Below are 18,052 nucleotides of genomic sequence, written 5' to 3'. Positions count from 1 at the left end.
AAAACGAAGGGACTTGTATCACATCCCGTTAAATGTCCTGCTCAAGATAAACAGGTCCTTTAAGTCCTCTATTTCCTTAGGCCCTTTAAGACGTGGTACGGCACAACACCTCCTAGATTTGTTGTCTATGACTAAATTAGTTGAATATTTACCTATTATTTCGTCCCATTATCTGCCAACAGGCAGGACACCTAACAGTTCGGACAACTGACAGCTACCTTGTGGCCTTATTATACCATAGGCTTACCAACTGTAAAGAAGAAACAGACCAAAATGTACGTTGCTGTACAAAATCCTTAGACGAAGCTGTCCAGTTCCGTTCAAGCAGCTAACGGCTGAAGAAACTCTCAAGTACACTTAGCGATGTTTCATAGAATTTGTTGAGAAGAGCTTATTGCAAGAGTTTATTCTAACAATACTGTAGCCAAGACGGAAAATAAGTTAATGTCAAGGTTTTTACAAAATTTAAAAATATTAGTACCATTTGTAATTCAACTATTTATTTAGATGTCGTGAAGTTAATAAGAAAACAATTGTGGACCTTACTCTCATTCCCATTTTTGGACACTTTAATCCTTTAATCATCTCCGATGTTCTACTTTTATTCTATCATATCAATCTTTCATTTCATTGCCCATTACCAGAAAACTTTGCTTTATTATAAACTGCACGTGCGACGCACACATTTTTTTGCTCACAAAACACAACCGTAAATCCAAACATTTCCTACTTGAACGATGTTCACCCGGCACGATGCTTCATTTAGTTGAGCTCCACGACCAACTGCTGTCAGGGAATTTCCCGATGGCTGCACCACTGCTTACCACCGGCGTTGGCCAAGTACAACATTATTTCGTGCCGAATGCCAACACCGTTCAGCACCGGAAACTACACACGGGAAACTAACGAACCGTGCGAACACATCACGGTCACAATCAGTGGCACCTGCTGTAACATTGCACTGCAAGCGACGAGACAACACTTCTCCGGCACGCAACCACAACGACCGCACCACATTTCCCCATGACGATGATCGTGCGCCATCATCATCATCACCGAGGCGTCCGGGAATGTGGAGAAAGGTATGACCAACCTTTCGACACAGGAGCATATCGATGTCAGGTTCAGGTTTGGGTTTGCGTTCAGGAAAAAGCAATTTTCCATCCTTCCTGATTCGACCCGATCCCGTCCCGTGGTCCGACGCCTTCGTCCTTCCACGAAATGAGCTCATTTTCAGTACAACTAACCAGCTCATCAGCCTGCTGCGTGATGATGTTCTCGTCTGCTTCCCTGCTGCCCGGCATCCGAATCAACCGGAAGCAACTGACTGACTGGGTGGGAAATAAAAGTGGAAATTTTCTCGCAAATCAATGTGGCACCGCCTTTGGGCAGCGTTCCTTTTACTTCGAAATCATTTCCACGCTTCAACGCGCGCGGCCGAGAGATGTCAAATGTTTTCACAACACTTCTTTCTTCACACAGTAGCAGTGCAAACAGCAATTCCGCAAATATCTGTCGTGTCGAGGGTGAAGTAATGAAATGCCCCAGTGAGAAAGCAAGTAACAGCGGCACCAAGTGTGTTGTTGTTTTGCGGGCGAAGTACTATAAAAAAGTGTCTTATCGAACGCTGGTCTGCAATAAACGAAGTAAAGTAACGAGCTGGGAAGAGAGAGAGAGAGCGGGAGTGTTCAAGAGTGTGTCACTCGTCCAAATCAAGGATTCTTTCTGTGGTTTGCTTGTGTGGTACTGGAACGCTCGAACGCTATTGTCAGTTCCGCTTCACACTGTGAGCAATTTAAACCCCCGAGGCGTCCAATATCTTCCAGCACCAGTACCGCTTCGGGTGGAGCGTTTCTAATCGACGGGTATATCCTTGTAATCGAAGATCATTAGTTTAGTGGCGTGGAAACGCGACCATTCGACAGTGGGTCCGGGATGCTCGGAGTATAATTGGAGCAAGGACCTAAATGTGTCGCCACACATAAGCACTGCACGCGTACGGCTCATCGCGTTGCAGACGGGAGTTTTTCACCGGTTCAATTACACCACATCAACGGTCGTTTCCTAGTCGTTCGACCCTGTCGGGGAAAATAAATCGAGTTTCCCACTCTTTTCTTTCGATGAAGTAATGTCACCATCGACGACTACTATTTCGGGGGATAGTGATTCATAGTGATAAACTGTGTGATTTTTTTCCATTATTTTTTTAGGTATAAGAACGCTTCGAACGGAACTGACTGCATAAACTTGACGGATAGATGGCGCTGTCATCGGCTATTAGTGTAAATAGTTCACCAAGTTCAATCTAAATGTGAGTAAGCCTTTAAAAGCTTCGTTTTTCAAAGAAAGAATCTCTTGAAAGTAATTATGATGAACCTTCAATTTTGTAATAACACTTTTCCATGTAATATATGTCTCACAATCACATCTATTATCACCGGATTATCAGCTCATAATTTAAGATCCTTCTGCAAAGCTCCCTCCTACTGACCGTGACAGATGGCAGCATTAGACAGTCCATTCAACGGCGGCCATAAACAGAGCACCGACCAAAAGAATGCCTACCATTATCTACTCACCACTTCATTTGAACATTTCATTTTCCCGAGCTCACACAGAAAAGGCGTGGATGCTCAATTCCCTCGTTGCAATTTCCAATCGTTTATCGATCGCCAAATCGGGTACCGTCCAAGGCCAAAGTTGTGCTAGGACGGATCTCGAGTAAAAACAACAGGAGAAATCCATATCTAATCAACAACCTGCTATTGTGTCCCTGTACGATTTTCCCTCAATGTCACGAAATGTCGGAGGGTGAGATAAGTCCAGCAAAAGACACACCAACCACGCTACAAATCGTGCACAACCCTTAGTGTCCTGGCGCTGTGACGTAAGGATAATTTATTGAACCAATCGAATTAAAACCCAACTCACCGGGCCCTCGGTCATGCATCGGTAGGGTGGTTCGTCGCGTACGCAAGCAACCCAATCAAACCACGTTGCCCTCTTCTGTCGCCCTGATGTAAGCTGACTACACTCACGGGGGAAGGTCCTCCGGTTCGGATCTCTTTTTGATAAAGCTATCAAAATCAGAACTGACCCTCCCTTGTTTGTTCAACGTTCTACCGCGCACAGTACCATCTAAAATCAGGCGTTGCCCAAAAAATGGTTCCCAAAATATACGAAACGTCAGACTTCAGGTGGCCTTTCAACACCCGATGCCGATAATAATAATAGTATCAACCCCGCTGGACTACGAACGGACCACCACACGGACAAGGGGACGGACACTTCATTTCGGTCCAATTACTTTTACCTTTCTCGGGGCGCGGACGACCTCGGGGGATGAATTTAGCCCGCAGGATTGAATGCCCGCAGGAGACCATCCAGCTCACGCACACGAAACGTACGGCGAACGCGCGCGCCGAAAGCTGTTCAAGCGAATCCTCCCTTTTTGGCACTCCAAAATGTGTCCCCTCGGACTGTCGCTGTAGTCCGCTCCGTTGCGGTAGCGGAGCGAGCAAAAGGATATATTTATCCTCGGCCGTATGTCGCACCAAAGAAATGATGTTTATTTGGGTCCACTTCAGGCCACTACTGCTCCAGTTGCACCGCATGTCCTTGTTTGGATTACGGTCACCGGCAGCGTCCGATGACCGGATAAGCATGGTGGGGTTATAATGTCATCCTGCTATCTCTTTCTTACCTCCGCAGTTGCAGTTGCTTCAAATCGGAAAAACATCCTGCCTGCGTGCTGGACTAGGGCAACTTTGGTCGCTCATTAGAACCCGACAACGAACGTCTTTCCCGGACTTCCGGGTCTGGTGGCTGGGGTTTGCTGGGCATGACACATTTTCATTCCTAGACCATTTGGCCGCATGCTATCTTTGCTGATTCATTATAGCTATTTGTCTAGCATTTATTTTTGGAGTGTCTTCAATATTGCTGCTCGGTGCTCGGCCTCGAACGGAATGAATAAATGGAGAAGCAATTCCGGATTTAGTGGATAACCCACAGTCACCGAAGGAATGAATGCAGATCACACACATAGAGAGAAGCAGTCGTTATGCTAGTGTGTGTGTATATGTTTAATTTATCGTAGATGCACACCATTTCACCCCGCTCCCAAGGAAAGATGCTATCACCCGTCAGAAAACGACTGCAAACGACGCATCCTTGGGCAAGCGTTAGGGTGGCAATTCTGTTACGGCTCGACTACCATTTCCCTCGGACAACGCTAGCACCGTTTATCTCCGTGTGACAACGCACTATTATTAGTAGTGTTAATGACTCCTGAAATTTGCTTCCGAACGGGCGGGCGAGCGAACGAGCGTTACGAAACGAAACGGTGTCTTGCATGGTGAGAATGCGTTTAGCTGATGTGTGGAGGATTGCATACCTTCCGGCGATTACGCCGAAGATGAGCGCCCGAGCGTGTTTTGCACTAACGCAAATGGAGATTTCGACCGTGATAAAGGGCCGAGTTATGAATGCATTAGTTTTATTGCATTCGCCATTTTGTTATGCATACAACCAATAGCTAGGAAATGTATGTAATCTTTCACATTACGAATGATTCATCGTTTTGCTAAATAAATAACACTTTCTCAGGTGGTCTTGTCAGGACCGATCAAACCTTTCTGGGTGGAAAACACGAACGGATGGGCTCTAAAAATGAGTTTGAAATTCCAAACACATTAATCATCAGCACAGTAAATGAAGCGAATCAGTTTTCGCGCCATCGCACCCTCGGTTTTCCGCGCGACGAGCGAACGACGACAACCGACGTGTGGTTGTTATGTGCTTTTTCAATCAATGGCAATGATGATTTACGACACGAGGAAAATCATCACCGTGCACATTAAGCTTGTGGCGTGTGGTCTGGTTGTCTGTGAAAGGGAACAACAATGTCCGCCGGCAGTGCCAGCGGTGCTATCTTTACTGTTGCTCATGCAGACCCTCATGCTGCATTACTGACACTGATTATCATCAAAAGTGCATCGAGTGCATGTGAGAGGAAGGTTTCGAATAAATTTGTCATTTTTCCGCAGTTTTTTTGCTTTTTTTGTTAGTCGTTTCTCCCAGGAGAGAAGCTGCACTTATCCGCGCATCTTTACTGCGAAATCTGACCACAAACGAGAGTGCATCAATCCTGCTGCAACCGTTGGGCGATAAGAGGACAATGGCACGTGGAGGACTCCCTATGCAAGGCTATCAGTCATCCAGTTTTCCGTGAGTAAAAACGCCACGGCTGGAAAATGGGAAAAATCTGTTCACTGTCAGTCAGCTCGGGGAGAGAGAACGAGCGTGAGGGCCCGGTCGTTCATTATGCAAACCAGTGGTAGACGGGTATCGTTAATTTGATGTTGATTTATGATTCGATGCAAGTGCGGACGGGGCGACGACCACGAGACGACCTCTGGTGAGAAACTTTGCTGCCGTTGCTCCTTGCCGGGGGAACCCTGCCCCAAAAGAGGGATTTCAATAAAAGGATTTATGATATTCATTTTGCTTCCGGCGAAAAACGAAAAAAAAGTCATTATCTACGCTGCCCAGGTCGCAATCGTAATGGGCATCGCGAAAAGAAACCTTGCTTCATCTGGGTTCGTGCTGTGTGAGCGCCAAAGACGCCACCCGAGGTGGTGAATAAAGACAAACAGTACCGACAACCTAGCATTTAGCGGACGTAGTTTTAATTTCTGTACGTCCACCCGGACATCCCAGGGTCTGCGATTGTGTCCCATTGTATATGCTACAAAAGATTAAGCATAATTTGGTGCTGCTTTTGCCAGAGCAGCAGCAGATTGCTTTTGGCTGGTTCTGAAAAACAGATTCGAGGGCGAGGATCCTTCTTTCTACGGACAAGGTTCATCGTCTTCATCAGCGAAATAGACAGAGAAGGGCGAGTTCGTTGCCAAAAGGTCTCGCATTAAGAGATGTACTTTTTAATTCCGGCTTTCTACTTTTCACTCTCATCCTCACAGAAACACCTCGTTTAAATATTATTCCGAGGGCATTTAACTTCCGTCTGGAAGGGACAGGTTAGGGTTTCGCATTCACACTGGAAAAGAAATAGACACAGGAAGGAAAAAAACAGCATCCCGAAAGCATGAAATTTGAATAAAAATGGGAACTCTTTTCTACAACTTATGAATATGCCATCATCACCACCTTCAAACTATCGAGCACAACTTCGGGGGAAATATGCTGCCCCGAACAGGTTGCAGAAATACAGGGGTTTACATGGTTAAAACAACCGATCTATATGCAGAATAGTTTACAACTTGTAGCTTAAATCGCACCATTCCAGAGATATCCTGTCCACATGAAGAAAACAACTTTCCTCAAGCAGGACAAGAGGAAGTCCTAGAGATCAGTGACGGATCAAGGATTTTGGCGGAAATGTGGCCTCCTGCCGAGCGGAATGGCAGTTGAGGCCTATCTAATTGTGACTTGCAGCACGTAACGAGGCTTCGCTAACCTAGCGACCGCTCCTTCCACTCCAAGGTTGTTCCACCACTGCTGGAAAATATCGACTCGATAGAAAGATCTTCACGAGGAATTGCCTTTTGATTCTAAAAAGAGTTAGAAGCTAAACTGAACTGAACTTCTGAGACATTACCATGTTCTTAATGCTGTTTGTCAAAGATCCCATCCCGAATATTCTTCGGAAGCTACCAGGTTGTTGTTTTTATAGATATATCTCCCATCGACCCAATCCTCCAGAATCTACTCGACAAATCCCCCACTAACCTCCGAAAGATCTAGATCACAGCTTAGCATCGCATACGACGATCGATATTACGAGCAGACATCGATGAACTAGACAGCTAGTTCATCGATGTCTTACTTTAACAACAAATGTCTAACTAAAGAGTAAACTATTGCTCGATTTTCGACCTGGTAAACCCTGTAAACCGCTCGTTTACTATTTTTCCTTCCACGATTGCGTACCGTATGTGCACCCTACCAAATGGATAACACCACACATTGCATGATGGCCGGCCGACCAGGAAATGCAAGATTGTTCGTTAGGAGCCTTCCATTTTTTGTTGTTGTTGGCAAGCCACACCATCACTAGGTTCGACTCCGGTCCACTCCCTGTGGAATTCGACTTCGATTGTGGAAAATGCTGGTGCCTCTCTGTTGTGTGTGTGTATGATTGCAAAAAAAACGCCGGGAATGCATTACTCGCGAGGGAATGCTTTCCCCTTGCCGGGGTTTCCCTTTTTCGCCCCTCAACTTGATCAATTTTCCACCAGCAGTTTTCATCCGTATTCATCCGTAATTTGCAGAGTCTTAAATAATGTGCTTCTCGTATGGTATGAAAGGCCAGTAAAGGGAAGGTTTTGCATATGATCCTTGTGAAGTGAGGGAGCTGATTCGTGGTTTGTGATGCTCTAATATTGAATGCATAGTCGGTAAAGAATTGAAGTTCCTTACAAAATTATTCTTAAACGGTGCCTTGATGATAAGCCTCGGAATCGACAAAAGCAGTATTTTTGGAATTGAATATCCTGTGGAATCCTTGGGAATCCTTATCATACTGACCTCTTTAGATTACGTTTGTCCAGATGGTAGTATCATTCAATGCAATCATGCTTAATAGACGAAAGGAGTCAGCTCTTACCCTTACCATACCTTGAATTCCGTTGTTCCTCGGCATTATTCGTTCCAAATTGAGACGTCACAAAACGGCTCCGAAAACGGGTTGTGTACCTCAGTAGCTTCCGTACGTAATATCTACCCGGCCCAACTCCATGTCCAAGTCGTCGTCGGCAGCATGGTCGTCTGCTCGTTACAGGAAAAACATATGAATTTTCATAATGTCGGGAATGTGTGTTTGCTCTGGTGCTCCGTGGCCGTGGAGAATTTTGCTGAGGTAAGGCGCAACACACCCCACCAGCGCATAACGTATGATTGAACACGCACATTTGTTGTCCGCACGGCGCACACTGATGCCTCGTCCTGTCTACAGGTTTGTTCTATCCCTCATTCACCTACCAGGAACGAAGGACGACAACAACAGGCACAAAAAAACACACACACAACGACCATACCCGACCTCGATGCCCGGATGCCTTAACGAGGAAATGAAACCCTGAACGTGACTCTATTCGAATGTCGGGGCTTTTTTTCCTGTGGCGGCTCGGTACACTCAGCAGCACGGATACACGGCCAGCAATGTCCTTCCCAATCCCAGGCTCGCACACCACCAGGGAAATATATAAATAATATTACGCTTTTCCACACGACGCCACTTCTGGCGAAAAACGTTCTGTCAACATTTTAATTCAATTTTTCCACCAAACGCCACACCTCACACCCGGAAGCTGCTGCTGCTGCACCTAGTGTTACGATTGCGAAGGAATTTTTCGGCGGTTAAAGCGGTGCTTTCAAATCGTTTTAAATCTTTCACGAGGATCCGGGGTTTTGCTTTGCGGTCCTCTAGTTTGTGGATTACTGGTGTACGATTAAGAAGAACTACCCCGAGTCTCGCCCCAGCCTCGGGACTCGAAATTTTGCTGCTCGAAACTGCTGAAGGAAATTGCTTTTTAATGGTGCCGAATCAAATTATGTGATGCCGGAGGGGAAAGGGGGCTGAGGCGCTGGCTGGTTGATCGACAGCAGTGGAGTGTATGTCAAGCAAGTCAAGCATCCTGCGCCCAGTTGTGATTGTTGACTGGACTGGACTCTTCCGGCGCTACAAATAGAACGTGTGAGAAGCGGTGAAATCGAATTTAAGAATAAAAATTCGTCTGTGGCAAAATCAATTTAGCGCTACACAAACACAGCAGCAGCAGCAGCAGCAGCCAGGTTGCCGTGGTGAGTGTTTGTACGGGTTTCCCCTGATGTTGGTAACCCAGCGTGCTTAACTCAACTTGTCACAGTTCATTTGAAACGTTCGTAAGCAGCACCGCCAACTAACGGAAAAGGGTGATAATGATTGGAAATCGTTATTTGAGCTGAGTGCGACAGTTAACACGGCCGGTAGAGTTGTGTACGCCTCATTAGCAGTATGCTAGACGATACGCAAGATTAAGTATGTCTTGCGTAGTGAACGTTTCCGAGACGAGAACGGCCATTAATGTGAACAAAAGAAGAGCAAAAATATCAAACTTTCTCTCCTGAAAATACTCTTTACTGTAAAACCTTCAGCTAAATATTGTAAAAATGTATAGAAAGTGTAGAAAACTCATCTTTACTTTCTTTCGACCTATTTATAACAGCAATAATGAACTAGAAATTCAAAAGTCCACCCGTTCGAAGATAACATTCATTCATTCATTTTCATTCAAGTTCGAAAAATTTGAAATGCGCCTACAAGTATGCAACCCGCACCACACACTAAATGTTCACTCGTGGAAATTGCAGCTGACTTTATCAGTTTCTTTTGAAAATTAGCTTTTATCATTCTACAAAACCATTAAGCAGAAAGTAGTACCCAATTCTTCAACTGTTGATAACATCCGACAATTTGCTCGCTTATCAGCCACCACAAACGTACCAGACTGCATATAAATGGCGCTCATCGCAGTGCAATGTAATCAAACGTTACCCCACTCTAGCTCGATTTGCCTCCTTTTTCCCTCAACTATTTCCTCCCCATTTCGTTCGGGATCGATTCCAATTAAGACATCCAACCAACAGCAGGCAATGTGGCCAACACTTTAATGGCCTTAAACATCCCACGGGAGTGTTGCCGAAACGCGATAAAATATGACCAAACGCCGCACTTGCAATGTTCCGTCAGCAGTACAATTTCATCTTTCCCTATCAAAAAGCGCAACTTAAGGTATGATGGAGATGTCGCTGGTGTGTTGGCTTTATCTTGGGATTAGTTGGAGTTTTTTTTTCTTGCCATTTTTAATGCGTGAAAAACTTCCCCCTGCCCTTTTGTTAAGGCGGTGCTGATCTGAAATCGAAACATTTTCCCTCTTTTGGTCGAAGACTTTGAAGCAGGTCGTAACAGTTGGTAGAGTCGTAAAAAAATCCAGGCGTCTATCCTCTTAAGGACGATTATTCCGATTCGCCCTTCACCCAAAAACCGATGACGCTAGCTGCTGACGACGATAGTGATAATCCTACCTGCTTCTTTATATCTGTTTTACGTGTCTCAAACCTCAAAAGCCGCCAGTCTGATCCTGCTTTTTCACTTAACGTTGGTCCCTTTTTCGGTCCTAGAAGAAATAGAAAGGTGTCTGGAGTCAGTAACAGGTTTGTGTCATTATGCAAATTATTGTGCAGTCCTGCCAATGTTCGAGGGCCTCGGTAAAGCGAAGCTACCCTTTGTTTACCGGCCAAGGCAGTAGATTGTGAGCTCTTCATAAAGCCAAAACCACTTTAATCCTGTCCCGGCTGGTTTGGAGATGTAAGCGCGATGTTGAGCTCCAACCAAGCGTGCACGAAGCGTACTACCTGGGGGTTGCGTAAAGGCACGGCGTTCGAACGCATGTGTATGAATAAATAATTTCTCAGATTAAAAATCATAATCTAAGGAAAGCACTTGCAGCACAACAGCCGGTCGTGTAAGATCCTTTCGATCCTGCATGGGACCTTGATTTTTACTCTAGTAATGGTGGTGGCGGTACCGTTCGATCGGGTTATGTTCCCCAGGAATTGTTCTGTTCTGGCAAATGCAAAGCGAAACGCAAAAGAATAAAATACATTCATACTCTCCCTTCTCCCTGAGGACCATTCGAAGGCGTCAGAGCGTGTAAATCCACAGCGCTGGCGTCTCCAGTGTGCAGTGGGGGACTGTTTGCTGCTTTGCTTCTGCTGAAACAAATCCCTTGCTTCCCCGATTGTGCTTCCAATTTTCTCCCAAAACCGGGCAACCCCTCCGACTTCCGTAGATGGCGGGCGAAAATATAAAAAAAACGGATACTTTACAACCTAATGATAAAAACCATTTTCCATGAATTATGTTCCGGGTGTGAATTTGAAGTGCGCAGCAATGGTACACATCGCCAAAAGGGATCACAGCGATGGACGTACACAATAGCCCCGGTGCAATGGGCAATTTTCGCTGGACCCGTTTGCTGCGAACAAACCAAAACCGTGTGCCTAAAGGATCGTTTGCCTATGTTTGCTGTGGAAAATGGAAGGGAAAATCTGACCAAAAGCAAAACCCTCGTTCCTTTCTCTCCGTCTTAATAACGTTCCCCCGCTTCGCCTCAAGAATAATTCTAGAGGGTGAGGACACAGTCACGTCTGTAAATGGCCGACCACAGGACGCACAACCCTAGCGAAGGTTTTCCTAGCTATTGGGGCTACCGTGGCTGTGTGTGTGTGTGGTTTTGTGGTTGAAGCGTCCAGGACAGGAGATTGAAGATTTCGAGCAAACTGTAAACGATTCATTTTGGCGTTTTTTTTTTGTTTCGCCCTTGCTGAAAACACGGGCGCCCTTGTCTATTGCCTTGGAGCGACAAAACAGCAATTCTTATCCGTCGTTTATTGTGTTTTGTTGACGCACAATGAACTTATCTCGGAGGAACTGTGGGGCAGGGAGGATATTTGGATGAAGTTTATATTCGGCTCGGTCCTATCGTCGTCCATTTCTTACCGTTTTTTTGGAGGCTTGATTTACTTCGAAAAAGCGACACTTGATTACATCCTTCTGGGGAGGCACATTCTTTGTGGATGGAGTGTCTAAGTGTTGTTGGGGGAGCATTGTGTGTTCGCTTGTCGGTCCCTTTTCGAACTGGAATAGCTGGATGTTTATTCCAAACTAAGGTGATAATTCTGGCTCTTAATGTCTTAATGAGCATATCTTCGTCTATGAGGATTGTTTGTTATTTTAAGGAATTCTGGGAGTTTCTTGAAGAAGCTTTAACAGTATTTAGATCCTGCGCTAGAATCTGTCCACGATATGATAAGACATTACAGCAAGCTCGACGAGTGCTTCAGAATTTGTTGGAAGTTTTGGACCTTTACGTAATTAAAAGGATTGCTTTCAAATTAGTGAGAAATGATTCGCCTATTATCCTCATCTAAGGAACTACGGATAAAGGTAATGGAGCTCGGGTAGCAGGGTTCGAGTACGAGTTCGCTCTAGAGACCTCGTCCAAGTATTCTATCCCAAGAAGAAACCTCGTCAAAGACAGGTCGAAAAGGTTCCAAATACTACACGAAGTTCAAGGTTTTTAGAGGACCTTACAAGTCAAGTCCAAGGCTGCAAGCAAAGTCGTCTTCCCAAACAATCATTCCTCATGCTTAAAAATTCCAAAAATATTCAATTTTGAAATTCTCGGCGAAATAGTCCACGACTCCCTCAAGGCTCACATCCACCACGAGAGCCAAAAATTGGCAAATCAACCCCATCAACGCTAATCTGAAGATCACTGCCTTTAATTAAAGCAAATTAAAGCTCCATTATGATTGAAACCGTTCTCCGTCTGACAGTGCCAACTGTCAACTCAACTGTAAACCGGTCAAGGTTCACGAAAGGGCGTCGACGAACTCTCACGCAATGTTGAAGACTTTTTTAGTTTGGCCGTTTTGACCAAATCTGGTAGCCAAAAGCGAGCCCACAAATGAGCGATTTTGAATGGTTCGCACTACATTCTCACTCTTTTTGGAGCGCAGCGAAAGAAACACAGTAAAGCACAGCACCGTTTCGTTCGTTCTGTGGGGTTTTTTGGACCGAAGTGTCTACCGGATGTTGTCGGTTTAGTGACTTATTATTCCAATTCCCGAGCTTCTATTTTGTGTTGCCTTCCCTGTCTGAACCGCAAGCGCCTGAGCACCTTCTTTCGTAAGCGTAATGACTTCGCAATCGGGCGTCGTTATGATGGATGGGAACAGATCTTTACGTGGATCTGCCACGGTTGAGGTGATTCCGCGCGCTCGGTTTGAGCGTGTTCGTGTCGGGGCTTTTTGTTGCTGGCTGATGATTGCCAATTCCGGGGGTTGGGATTGTAATCGGTTCCACCGGATGTAGGTATAAAGTTAATATTAATGACCAAAGAATTAGGCACTCTGCGCAATGCTCAACTCTGGCTGCAAGGTCGTGCAAGATGAGTTTGATGAGAAGAAGAGTGGTCAGTTTCATGCGCATTAAATCATATTAAGAGAAAAACGTAATACTTTGACCGCCTCAAACCCAGCAATCGCTCAAAACCGCTGTACTAATGTGAGCTCACGCTCGCTCTCTGTCTCCAACAGCCATGCCAACGATAGGGAAGAATTATCGTTCCAATCTTCTAACAAACTAACCGCGCAACTCCGAACTCCGCATGAGAAAATCAGCCTCAGCTCGTGTGCATCTTCTTGCCCGCGAGGAAACGCGACAGGTGACGACTTTCGATTGCGATTGTGGAGTCGTTTGTTAACGATGGCACACCAACACACGGCCACCCGCAGTTACGCGAAACAATGACAATTGACCATAAATTCAGTTCACCCCTGACCTTGGCCATCGGCCGGTGGCCAACCAAAGTGACGCCTGTGTTCGATGCCGTCAATGCCGGGGGCACCGAGACGTAGACGTTTGAAAGCAATTGAATGTCACTCGGCGACTCGGGGTTCTACAAGCGTCCACCAAAACGGTGATTTATTCTCAGCGTGTTAGCGTGCTGGCGAGCGAGAATTTCACGCAATTTCCTTTGCCACCGACGTATCGCTGTGTTGACATCTGCTAGAATTCGGATTGATTTTATCAGCCTCTAGTCGCTGTCGCTGTCTGGACCCTGTCGGTAGTCCTCTGCAGTCGCTCAGGTGTATCGAATCGAAAAGCTCTACTACGACTTATTCTTATGCGAAATGAAGCGTCTGGCTGTGGATATTTACGAGGTGTTGGATGTGCTCTGCTTCTCGAGTAACGGGTGGAAAATTCGTTCCCGGGCACGGCGACTTAGAATGAGATTTAAGTTCGTCGTAATAAAAGTGGAAGTGCTCCCCAGCTGTCAGTTTGACGTTATCGGAGGCAATTTTAGTATTTTTGTTTGAATAGTGATAGCAGATAGGTATCTCGTAGGGACTCACTTAAACCCTCTCTTATTTGCAACAAAACTGAGGATTCTAAAATTACTTAAAATAGATATATTTTGGCATTAATTTATTCTGGATTTCAAAATAAATTCGGACCATCTCCAACACCGCCCAGAGACACAAAGATAAAGGAAATCAATTGAGGATCCGTAGCTTTTGGAGAATTAAATTCGCTCTCAAAAACATCGCCCAAAACGAATCTTCTAACAAGACGCATCGAGAGAGATCTCCTTCCCACTTCTGCGTTTATCCCCCCTGCCCCACGGTTTTCATTGCTTTAATTCATCCCCCCAACATCATTCATCAACAGTAAGCAACATGGTCAGAGAATGACCGCGGATCGTTCTTTGCACGCGAAACACAATTCCGCCCTCGAACGCTAGCCGCAGTCGTGGTTCGTCGCTTACGGCGCGTAGATATCATTAGTTAAGTGTGCCCTGTTGCGTGTGTGTGACTGCTGTGTAAGATGAGTTATCTGTGGTACCGTTTCTTCGCGCTCGCCCTAATCGCCCACTGCGCCCTTGCGGTGACACCGACCGGCAAAGTGGACTTTACCGAAGCGGACGATTTGAACGACGAAACAAACAGTGGGTTCGTGAGTGTGTACAAAAACTATCCCAAGATCCAGGTGACGGTGGACACCCAAAAGCTGAAGCGTGTCCCTCAGCCCGAAACGAAAAGTGATGAATCAAGTTCCGGGAGCTCCGGTAGCTCTGGGTCAGAATCCGTGGAAAGACCTTCCGTCGGGGTGCGTACGGATATAACGATCGAAATTTCGGAAGAATCTAGCGCGAACGATACGCGTACCGCCGCCGGTCGTGATGATCGGAAAAAGGATCGTAACGATCAACCGGGTGCCGCAGGTGGCAAAAAAGATCGCACTGGAAATGGGAAGAATGCCGATGCTGATGGAGATGATGATAATGCGAGCATACCGGTGTTTAAGGGTATGGCAGGTGTTTCGACGAAAAAACCTAAACCAACTCCATCGAGAGGACTGCCGCCGCATGGACCGAGGCCAGGAGTGACGCTTAGTCAGCGGCCTACTGTGACCAGTTTTTATGGACCAGGAAGTGACGATCGGAATCGTATTAGTGGAGAGTACGATGGGTGGAATTCGCACTATCCCCAGCACACGGTAACGGCGGTTTGGACTACCGAGAGGCCATACCTTCGACGAGTGGATTATGATTATAATGGTAATTAGCAAAACAGCTTCAGATAAGTTAGTGCAGTCCTCCAACAAACTTGCCATTGAATCCATCACGCTAGAGATGCCTGTACAAGCATACAAACGATAAAGCTCCTCAAAGCTGTCAGATACGTGATAACGATCGGCGCGATCGTACCTCACACGAAACGTGTCTCAGTTCACGTTTTCTTCGGTCTTACTGATCTTGAACCTTCCTTCTCTCTCTCGCGCGCGCGCGATCTCCAGGGCAACATCGCTCGCCTCCGTACTACAAGGGCTACGTTCCGTACAATGTGGGCCACTCGCAACACTCGCAGTCGGCGGAACATCACCACACCGGTGACTGGAAACCGTGCTACTGCAGCATCTATCAGCCGTGGGCCGCACGTGCACCAACCAATCCCGACCTGTCCTCCACGGGTACAGGGCATCCACCACCGCGAAACACCGTCGACAACAAAGTGGACGTTCCTACCGTTCTCCAGTCGCAGCATCACCAGCAACAGTATCGATCGATCCGCTCGTAGCGGAATGCATTTATAGGGAGAAAGCAAACTCCCTATCGATCACCAAATCCACCATTGGGATCACTCTAGCCCTTTAATAGTCTGTAAGATAGCTGTGTGGGAAAAGCAACCGTTTGAAATTCCATCTTTTCTCCCCATTTTTGTATATGATCAATAAAAGTTGACACACTTTTTTTTTACTACTACTACCCTTAAAATTCCCTTCGTCGGAGTTTTGCTTTCCTCCACTCGGGAACGCATTGTTGTATTCCCTTTTCCTCACAAAGACAAAACCTGATCGGGCTTGATCGGGAATATTATGTCACCGGTATCTTCCCCCTCACAGCTCACTAGGTGCAACATCACCCAGCCCACGATCATCGTCCACCGCACGTTGGGAAGCTGAGCGTTTCTAAGCATCGTCATAGGCACACAAACACATAGGAGGAGGTCAACCTCCAATAAATTGATAAGACATCGCAGCACCCGGTCCGAACGACGCAGATGCAAATCATTCCACGTTCGATCACATCACGGGAAGCAACGGGGTTTGTCCAGCAGCAGTGGGTTCAAGAGCAGTCGTCACTTCACCCAAACTTCATCCAACATGCGCGAATCGTTGTGTTTGCTGTTGCTAGTGATTGTGCTCTGTTTGCCGAATATTTCCAGTGCTGGTAAGTGTTTTAATCTGTGGATTTTCTTTTAAGATTGAATACTCACCCTCACCCATCTTACAGCACCTGTCACAAGCGATGTGGATCAGATGGAGGAGATGGAAGTGCTCGGGCTGGTTGGATGTAATCATGCCGTCACAGTAACGGCACTCCCATTGCCTGGATTCACTGTAAACCCGGAACCACGTCATCACGCGGATTCGAAGCCTTCGCTAGAATCAGACGAAAGTGCTAGTGCGTCGAGAGAGAGTCCCAGTGTGCGTGAAATGAAGAGTGATGACGGTCGGTGAATAAAGTGCTCGATTTATTACAAACAACTTGCTTACACTACGCCACTATAAGACGGTTTGATCGAAGACCGGGACCTGGAGGACCTCCGCCTATTACTGGACCAGCGTACAGCTCCATGGAATCTGTTAGGAGTAGTTCCTGAGGGATGAAGCTGCTACGAGCATACTGGAGCAGGGAAGAAATAGTTCGTTAGGAGCAGCCGCAATCGAAGTGCCTTTAGAAGTTATTCTTACCATGGAGACGTTCGGTAGCTCCAGCTCATTCGTGTCTGCCACCGTAAACACAAGACGATCGGCACTCCAAGGATTTCTCAACGTCGAGGAAGTTGTTGGTGGTTGTGAGCTGGTGACGATCGTCGCTTGCGTAGTACTGATGTCGGGTTGTTGCGTCGTTTGCCACCACCAGATGCTAGGATTCTCGGGCACTGGATCATGCTGCAGCGATGGATCACTGACTGGCGTTGCTTCCGTAGTCGAGGTCGAAGAAGGCCACGGTGGAATCCAGAGCAATTTCGAAACCTTCTCATTGACACCGTTCAAGAACTCGCGCTTCTTTTCGTACACGTTTTGTTTGATCGTTGACACTTTGCTTTATGGTAGAAAGGATCACTTTATAGGAAGAGTTGAGATGAAGTCTGGCGATGAAATACTTACTCGAGCAAACTACCCCCTTCCTGCTTTTTCCCCCATTCGAACAGTGGAGCTGTGGGGGGGAGCACAGAAACAGAGACAAGAAACGTTACAAACACTCCTTCAACAGAGACATCAAGATGAAGGTGTCTTACAGGCTGTACTGCAACCGAGTAGCGCAATCACCACCACAATCGACAGCGTTCGTTTCATTATAAATGTTAAAGCTAGCAGAATACCACACTCCGCACCGTATTGCGTTCAATCGACGACTGATCTTTGGTTCGGGCTTTATGTTTGCTGCCTGTGACCCAGTTATCAGGATCGGCAGCGAAAGTAAACAAAGTATGCATTTTTCCAACTGCGAGTCAAGGTTCTCGAGAAGTTGTGCTTATCAGCGCCCGGTACGAATGATGGAACGGGGGGCTCAATAAACTCAACGCGTGGTTGCTCGTGTATGTGTGCCTGAAGAAGGTTCAGGATCACGGAGGGATAGATCAAGGATGAAACATGAGAGCAATGACTGGTTGCAGTTTTACGGAGCTGAGGCGTTTGTCCGAATGTTTTATATTCAAAGCCAAGCATGGGTCCACCATATCCTAAAGGCTTAAAATGGAGCTGTAACTGGCGTGTCCTGAGATAGTTGGAATTTTAAGATGACTTTAAAGAATTCATCACCTAACAGTACGTTGGATCTGCCTTCATCGATACTGTTAGCTTCATCGGTAAGCATCTGCTATAGTTCAGAAGCGAAAATCACTTAATCTGGAT

General features: G+C 46.3%; 2 protein-coding genes across 8 annotated transcripts in view; one reads left to right on the top strand and one right to left on the bottom strand.

The window, feature by feature from the left end:
• The window catches only part of LOC118513838, an 87,892-nt gene that overhangs the window by 43,147 nt on the left and 26,693 nt on the right, over positions 1–18,052 (top strand). Inside the window, exons 3-5 of one of the 7 annotated variants that reach the window (XR_004906516.1) lie at positions 2,211–2,311; positions 16,034–16,361; positions 16,425–16,676. Coding sequence is in view for 2 of the 7 variants with exons in the window: in XM_036060107.1 (XP_035916000.1) it covers positions 14,456–15,188; positions 15,428–15,708 (1,014 nt within the window). In the remaining 5 variants the exon portion in view is untranslated. Of the gene's footprint in view, positions 1–182; positions 355–2,210; positions 2,312–5,981; positions 7,998–13,164; positions 13,479–13,501; positions 15,189–15,427; positions 15,906–16,033; positions 16,362–16,424; positions 16,677–18,052 lie in introns of those variants that run through there. The other 6 variants (XM_036060107.1, XR_004906518.1, XR_004906519.1 and 3 more) reach the window with 6 other exon arrangements.
• On the bottom strand, positions 16,645–17,573 carry LOC118513842. Its single transcript, XM_036060119.1, has 4 exons — positions 17,437–17,573; positions 17,306–17,354; positions 16,886–17,240; positions 16,645–16,817 (listed from the first exon to the last, which is right to left on the bottom strand). Exons 1-4 carry the CDS (start codon positions 17,492–17,494, stop codon positions 16,689–16,691), a joined length of 591 nt encoding a protein of 196 aa, XP_035916012.1. The 5' UTR covers positions 17,495–17,573; the 3' UTR covers positions 16,645–16,688.

The sequence above is a fragment of the Anopheles stephensi genome, chromosome 3 (assembly GCF_013141755.1).
Source record: "Anopheles stephensi strain Indian chromosome 3, UCI_ANSTEP_V1.0, whole genome shotgun sequence".
In the NCBI taxonomy this organism is placed as follows: Eukaryota; Metazoa; Arthropoda; class Insecta; order Diptera; family Culicidae; genus Anopheles; species Anopheles stephensi.
The sequence above is the reverse complement of the archived record's forward strand: the minus strand, read 5'-3'. Positions and strand labels throughout refer to the sequence as shown.

Excerpts from the sequence above, each read along its gene's own strand:
- LOC118513842 (XM_036060119.1), bottom strand. The coding sequence starts at position 17,494 with ATGAAACGAACGCTGTCGATTGTGGTGGTGATTGCGCTACTCGGTTGC. Across the intron at positions 17,355-17,436 it reads ACTCGGTTGCAGTACAGCCT|CTCCACTGTTCGAATGGGGG; the intron begins GTAAGACACCTT and ends TCCCCCCCACAG. Across the intron at positions 17,241-17,305 it reads GAAGGGGGTAGTTTGCTCGA|CAAAGTGTCAACGATCAAAC; the intron begins GTAAGTATTTCA and ends TCTACCATAAAG.